General features: G+C 37.1%; 1 protein-coding gene across 1 annotated transcript; it reads left to right on the top strand.

Moving 5' to 3' along the window:
* The first annotated feature begins 1,772 nt into the window (after nt 1–1,772).
* Nucleotides 1,773–3,886, top strand: LOC125479428. The gene is made up of 3 exons (XM_048588695.1): nt 1,773–1,918; nt 3,315–3,471; nt 3,593–3,886. The coding sequence occupies exons 2-3, from the start codon at nt 3,316–3,318 to the stop codon at nt 3,638–3,640; spliced, it is 204 nt and encodes a 67-aa protein (XP_048444652.1). The 5' UTR covers nt 1,773–1,918; nt 3,315; the 3' UTR covers nt 3,641–3,886.
* The last annotated feature ends 3,592 nt before the right edge of the window (nt 3,887–7,478 follow it).

The raw sequence follows: 7,478 nt of genomic DNA, 5'->3' as shown, positions 1-7,478 counted from the left end.
TTTGTGCTTGTTTTGGAGCTTAAAGATCCAGAAACGTGGCTGATTTATGGCTGGACAGATTTCCCATATTTGATTAGGATTATGTTTCCTAGTTTCTCTTAAGTTATTATGTTTCCTAGTTTATAGATGACCTTTTATAATAAGGATTTTATTTTATAGTAGTATAAATAAGATTTTTTAGCCATTAGGGTTTTGGAGAGAAGAGGAGAAGAATGCATTAGTTTTGGAGAACTTTGCTAGGCCTTGACGATTTGTATTTCAAGGTGTTTTCTATCCTTATTTTTAATAATATTTTATTTTATGATTGTTTGTAACTAATTTCCTTTTGCTAAGGCGATGCCATAAGCCTTAACAAGAATATGTAGTTTTTTTTTCAATTTGCTTACGATTTTATGCATGCAGGTTTTGAATTATTAATCACCGTGTTTAAACTATCTATTTGTCTTAATATTTGATCACCAATGGGATATTTAGAAAAGTAATTTGATCCAATTTTGGTCGGAGGTCAGTCCTTGAAATTGACGAAGGCTTTTTGTGGTTAATTTGTGCAAGTTCACTTAGGATGAATACCACGTTTTAAGGGTTGCATGATTTTTCAAAATATTTCACAAAACTTAATGAGTCTTGCATGTTTGATATACGCTCTATGTTGGGGGTTCCAAGTAGGCATGTATTAGGAAAACCTAACCTTCAAATATGCATGTATAAGTCATAAGTAATTGAAAGAATTACGTAGGATTAGTAAGGTGACGGTGGAACCCTAGTGCTTTTACAATTTAATTTTCAAAAACTTTTTTTTGTTTTCTTTAATTTGCTAATTTCTTTAATTATTTTTATTAAATTCGTTTTTATTATTTTAAATCACAAAATCAACATTTTTTCAAACTTTGTTTTAAATAATTAATTAAGATTTGGTTTAATAAAAATTATTCATCCAATCTCTGTGGAGAACAACCTTGCTAGAGCCAACTATAATACAATTACCTTGTACTCTTGCAAGTATTGTAAGTGTTTTTATTCATACTTTTGCAGGTGGTAAAAATCCTATCAAGGTGCATACGCACTAATCACATTGATGAGTTCTGGTCCTATCACAATCTTAATTACTATAATTCTATACCCGGCCCTCTTAACATCTACCTTATCTTTTGCCAAAGTCTTATCCATGATGATGCCGACATTGTTTCTTGATATGTTTGTGCTCGAATACCAAAGCTTAAAGCTTGGTTTTTCGAGATCCTTCACCTTAAGACCAACTTAGTTTTCTAGAGGCACATAATACTTATCGTTCTTCTCAACATAACTTCTATTACTTCCATAAAATTTCCCATTAAAGTTCCTATATTCCATGTTCTGAAATGCATTCTACTCTTATGAACCTACCCTCGTGTCCTAGCTTATTTGACCTCACTCGTCCCGTATGATCAAAATACGTCTTTTGGGTATCCTGGGTAAAGTTGATATCAGCAAATGCTTCCAAACAATTTTGAGTGGAATCTTTCAAAAATAAGTTTCTACAATGTCCTTACTTGTTTAACACTATGTTCGAGCTTCTATGGAGATACAACGACATTTACGCACTTATCATTGTGCCCAGACCTTGCAACCGTCACTTCCGGGTGACAACCTACCTTTAGCACAATTTTGTTTAGAATTCATATCAAACGTGAAGGATAAAATGTCGGCTATCAACAACTTGACGCACTTCCTATCTTTTTTTATTCGAAAAAAAAAAAAAAGAGAAAAAGTAAAAAGTAAAAAATCATTGATGACATTCCAAGATTACATTTATCGACCGCAACAAACTGTACAAATATAACCGGAGAGTATACCTCAATTGCACTCGAAATCACCATTTCATTTTTCACCTTCTTCGTCTTCCTGATTGCTCTCCAGCTCCAGTCACTCGCAATTTCACGTAAGATTCCCTCCACCCAATCTCCAATTTCCAATCAAATATTCGAACACACACCAATATGATTTGCGTTAACACTTAAATCTAGGGTTAGGTTTTGTTGCCTTTGTATTCTTTTTCCAATTACTTTGTTGTGATTTATCGACTATCTTTGGTATTTGTTCGATATGTTTATATTTATTGAACCGACTTGATGTTTGTGTACGGGTTTCCAAGTTTTTCAGGGGAGGGGTGAATTTTGGAAATGATTTCATTGATTCGATCTTGATGTGGCGTTCTGAGTTTTCAGTTTTCGATTCAATTTGCAAATGATTGATACTCTAGGGTTCTTGATTTGGGCGTTGAGGTTGGAATTGAGGGGAAAGCGCAATTTTTAGAATTGCAATCTGAAGGCTGCTGCTTTTATGTATAGAAAATGGGGAAAAAAGTCTTCAGTTTCAATTGGGGTTTGGCTGTGCGTCATTGGTTAAGAGATCGGATAAGATAGTGTAATTGCAATTGTGTATGGTATGCCTCGGGCATATGACACGAAGCTTCGTAAATTACCAATTTGTTTAATTTAGTTTACCAGTATGTGGGCTGATTGGGAAGGGGCTGTATTAGCCTCCTTGTAGCTGATGATGAGTTTGGCATGGTATTCTTGTAATTCTGAAATTTTCAGTTGCCTCTAGCTTTAATGTTCATCAAATTAGGTTTATGACATTTTTAATGTATTTTACGTCAAGGTTGTTGTCAGATTGTAAAATTGGGTTTCAGTCTTTTTCAGATCATGTACTTTATTAACGGGGTGGCTAACAGTTATTGTCATGATTATAGCATTGGTAATTAATGTAAACGAGGTTTATTCGCTTCCGTTTTTCGAGTATTACACAACATTCAGTTGGAAATGCAAGCCTGTGATGGAAATTAGAAAATATGGAAAATGTGAATAAATGTTTCTCTTTATTCTCTTAATGGCTCAAAAAGAATCCATTCAGTCCACCGTGATGTTTTTCCAGAATTGTATCGGAACTTAATTGACAATATTATGTTCTCTGATGAAGTGCTTTAACTACCATCGATTGATACCCAACTGCTAAGGGTCTTCCTGAACGTAGTGTGTGATTTTGTATGGTGTTGATGTTTTAAGTTGGTGTGATTTTGTTGGAGCCTCTATAGCACAGTGTGTGTGCGCGCGCGTGCGCGTGTGCATGTGTGTTTGTGCGCACGCATGTGTGTGGCAATTAAGGCCCTGTGCCTCCCCCATCTGGGTTTGTGGTGCTTATGCACAGTGTTGATATTTCGAGTTGGTGTGGGAACCTCTACAATATAGAACAATAAGCTTTTTCCGCCTGTGGAGAAATGTAGCTTTCGGAAGTTACTTTCATAGAATGACCTTTTAATAATGTCCATAATACAGGATGTCAGAAACACCCTTCCGACCACGTGAGCAGCTCTATGAGAAGCAAAAGATTTTCCAAAGCATCCACAAACACACATACCTGAAGGGACCGTTTGATAAGATTACCTCTGTTGCCATTCCAGCTGCTTTAGCTGCTACTTCGTTGTTCCTTATTGTGAGTTTCTAATTACTTCATTTCTTTTAAGACTTTGTAAGCCTTTTGTATGTGAAAAAAAAAGTAGTTTTCCTTGCTTTTGTTGCAATCTCATTGTAAGGTCTGATGGCATTTTCTCCAGGGACGAGGGATCTACAACATGTCTCATGGGATTGGAAAGAAGGAATGACGCAGCATAGAAATGACAGTCGGCTGGCAAACAAAGTCTCAAGATTTATGTGCTCCCAGTCTCTGGTTGTGTTGATTTTTTTTCTGTTTGTCCTCTAATAATTGCTTAGTAGCAGATTCTGTACTACCATTGAAAGGGGGAGTATTTAATTTTGAAATTTCTGCTAATGGGGTTTCCTGTTTGATAAATACTGCACTCGTTTAATATACTTAAGACTTCAGCCATTTGTCTGAGACGTCTTTTCAACTGTTGCGTTGTTTGGTCTGCATTTTGTATGCTTACAAATGTGTATCAACTATCAACTTGCTTTCTACTCCAGTGATTTCGCTTCATATGCTTCGTTGAATTGAGTTGCAATCTTTTTTTCCTAGCACGTCACCAAACTGTTGTAAGTTATAGCTATTATTCAAGACGAAAACCTCTCCACGGGGACTCCCTACCCGATGCTCCCCAAGATTAGGGAGATAGAGCTCAAGCTCTTGAAAATAATACAGAAGAATTACCGCCATTTGATTAAGCTAATGGTGGCAGTTCTGTGATTTTTTCAGCTCCTTTTTTAATATGCTTGACCGAGATGTACTTGAATATTTCTGGTGAATCCAAGTGCTGCTTCAGCATCTTTGACATTATATTCTTCCCTTCTACCACCAGAAGCAAATTTTTTGTCAATGATACCTCTCCCAGCGAGAGATTTTCTTATCCAATGAAGTTTTAGTCCCTGTAGCATCTTGCTGCGTGTTCAGAAAGGTGTAGAATTTATCCAATGAACGATTGGCACACGGTGAGTTGGTGATATGAGAGAATCTCTCGTCCCTAACTCTTCAAATTGTGAGGCCATCTTGACTCGTCGCTCCACATGTCTCGATACTCTTCTCTGCACTCTGAAAACTGCGCCTTTGTGTGTTTCGACTCCAAGAATTCCTAATTCTTAAGCACAAAGCACCGCTACTCAAACAAACACGTACTGCACTTTCAGAATATGAGCAAGAGAGATGACAATCTATTTCAAAGAGACGATAATCTATTCCAACATGTTTGTACGACCGTGGAACCGAGTGATTAGAAAGAAGCAAGAGATATGGCAGAGATAATCCAAGTGATACCTGCAGTAGTATGAGCAAGAGATCTGTACACTGTCTCGGTAGACGAACGGGCAACAGTAAACTGTTTCTTGGCACTCCAACTAATCAAATTTCACCTCAAAAAGATACAATATCCACTAGTAGATCGTCTATCAAACACACAACTTGCCCGGTCACCCTTTCTGAACCATATACAAATCATGATTGATGGTGCCCTTGAGAAAATGTAAAATTCTTTAGACATCAGTGAGATGATCTTTGCCTTGAAGAGTGCATAAACTGGCACGTTTGGTTAACAGCAAAAGAAAGATCGATTCAGGACCATGTTATGCTAGGCATGGAAGAGCTCCAACCAATGACCTATGATGCGAGAATTATACGCACACAAATTAAACCCTCTTTTTGTCAATTGTAGTGAAGAATGTAAGTAGGGATCGTTCTGGACCGGGGATTAGGAGGGGTTGTTAATCACTTGGATTTGACTCAAAAACGTAAAAACACAATATAAAACACTATACTAGACTCAAAGAATGCAAAACTAAACTTTAAAACACCAAAACAAACCAAAAGACTCAAAACAGCAAGAAAACACTCAAAACTGCCTTAAAAACACAATCTGGGCAGTTTTGAACACTAGACACAACTTTGGACGAAAATTGGTTTTAACTTGACCTAAGACACTTAAAAACACAAACTAAAGTGATTTTTAACTACTATGACTCAACAAAGTAAGGGGGATTGGTTTTGGACGAAATTAAAAACAAAACAAACTTTTTAAATTAGAACAGATTGTAAAAACGAATTTGATGGAATTGAATGGATGGGAAGCTAGCTAAGGGGTTCATCTCCACACATGTTATACTTGCATATAAAACGATTTCCAATTGCTTTTCAATAACCCATGAATTCTCAACGCCCCAGATTAACCGTGAATTGCACTAATTAACCCTCAGATTTTCCTAACGTTATTGAATTGGATGATTGCATACGACAACCCAAAACATTCCCCACAAGTTCCCTACATGAATTGCATAATAGAGATACAAGCAAGAATCATTAAGTTCTTTTGAAAACCATAAGCATTGACGAAGCACTTGTTACTATGAATTGGATGAAACTTATGCCAAGAATTTACTTAACGCAATTGAGATTATCAACTTTTACTACTTGTGAATATAATTCCATAACGATTAGGTGAAACTTCCTTATATCCTAGCATTAAATTTATGCATGATAATTAAGCGTGCACTCTCAACCAACACACACAAATCAATATAATTCACATAGATAAGTAAATTGAATTCACAACTTATGAAACGCAATTAGAAGGAATCAAATCATATCGCAAGCATAAACATGTATTTTGAATCCCCCCCTAGCCAAGGGGGGTTTAGTTCCTCATATGCACAAAACAAAGAGAATTGAAATTAAACATTGAAATCAAAGGAAAAGAAACACCTAGAAATTTCAGCGACGCGAACTCGAATTGCATGAACTTCCGAGTTTCCTTCTCCTCCTCCTTGGTGCGGCAAAGGTCTAGGGACAGGTTTTAGAGCCTTAGGTGTATGGATGTATGGTCGTGGAGGGATATAGTAGTGTTTAGGGGAAGGGGATGGTGCGGCAAGGCTTAAAACTAAGGAGAAAGGTGTTTGGTGGCTGCGGCAAGGGTGTGGAGAAAGTTGGACGAATTTCTGGAATTAATGAATGTGTATGAGAGGTGGTGATCTGATCTAGGGGTTAATATGAGTATATATAGGCACTTAAAACCCTAGGGTAATCAGATATGGACTTGAATAACCCAAATCCACAAGGAAATAGGCTTAGAAATCAGAAATAGAAAGGGATAATGCTTCCTAGGTGCGGCAGGTAAGGAGATAAGGTGATAAGGCTTCTAGAATGCCTTGCAAGGCAAGGGAAATCAGCTTTCTAGAAGGATTTGGGGCGCCACTTTTGTAGGAGATAAGATAAGGTTCCTAGAAACATGTTTTAAGGGCCAAATTTGTAGGGAAAAAGGGATAAGGGTGCGGCACCTTTGTAGGGATAATGTTAGGGCTTCTAGAAACCCCAAAAACTAAGGGGATTTGGATAAAACCCACGGCAAAGATAGGATAGGGCATCTAAGGCTTCTAGAAACCCTCCAAGATAAGGTAAAGTGCATGGCATCCCTATAGGATTAGGATAAGGTGTCCTAAATGGATAAGGTGCCCTAAATGGATAAGGACTCCTCATTGCACTTGGAAACTTTGCCTATTAGGATTAGGAAACCTTGTCTTCATCATTCCTTCTTCATCTTGGACTCCTTTTCCTTCTTGGACTTGGAAAACTTCTTTGTTGCTTCTCTTGAGACCATTTGGATTTTGACTTTCCTACTTCAAGTAGGAAACCTTGTTTGAGTAGGCAACTTTGTTCTTCTAGGAATCCTAATTCAACTAGGAAACCCATTTTAACTAGGAATCCTAATTCAACTAGGAAACCATCTTCCATTAGGGACTTTCCTACTTCAACTAGGAAACCTTGCTCAAGTAGGAATCATCATCTTCAAGTCTTCAATTTCGTCCATCCTCTTGGCTCCAAGCATATGATGTCCATTCCAAGCTCTAATTTGCTCCAAAAGGCTCCAAAATGCATCCTTTTGCATACTTTGCCCTTAAAACCTGAAAATACATAAAACTAGCTTAAAAGACTACTTTACTAAGGAAAAACACTATAAATGCACAAGAACAAGCTAAACTAAGGTGCATAAATATGCTCCTATC

The sequence above is a fragment of a genome, unplaced genomic scaffold (genome assembly GCF_019419815.1).
Source record: "Pyrus x bretschneideri cultivar Hongxiangsu unplaced genomic scaffold, Pyrus_bretschneideri_v1 Contig29, whole genome shotgun sequence".
Taxonomy (NCBI): Eukaryota; Viridiplantae; Streptophyta; class Magnoliopsida; order Rosales; family Rosaceae; genus Pyrus; species Pyrus x bretschneideri.
Note: the sequence above shows the minus strand (reverse complement) of the source record. Positions and strands in the feature narration are given on the sequence as shown.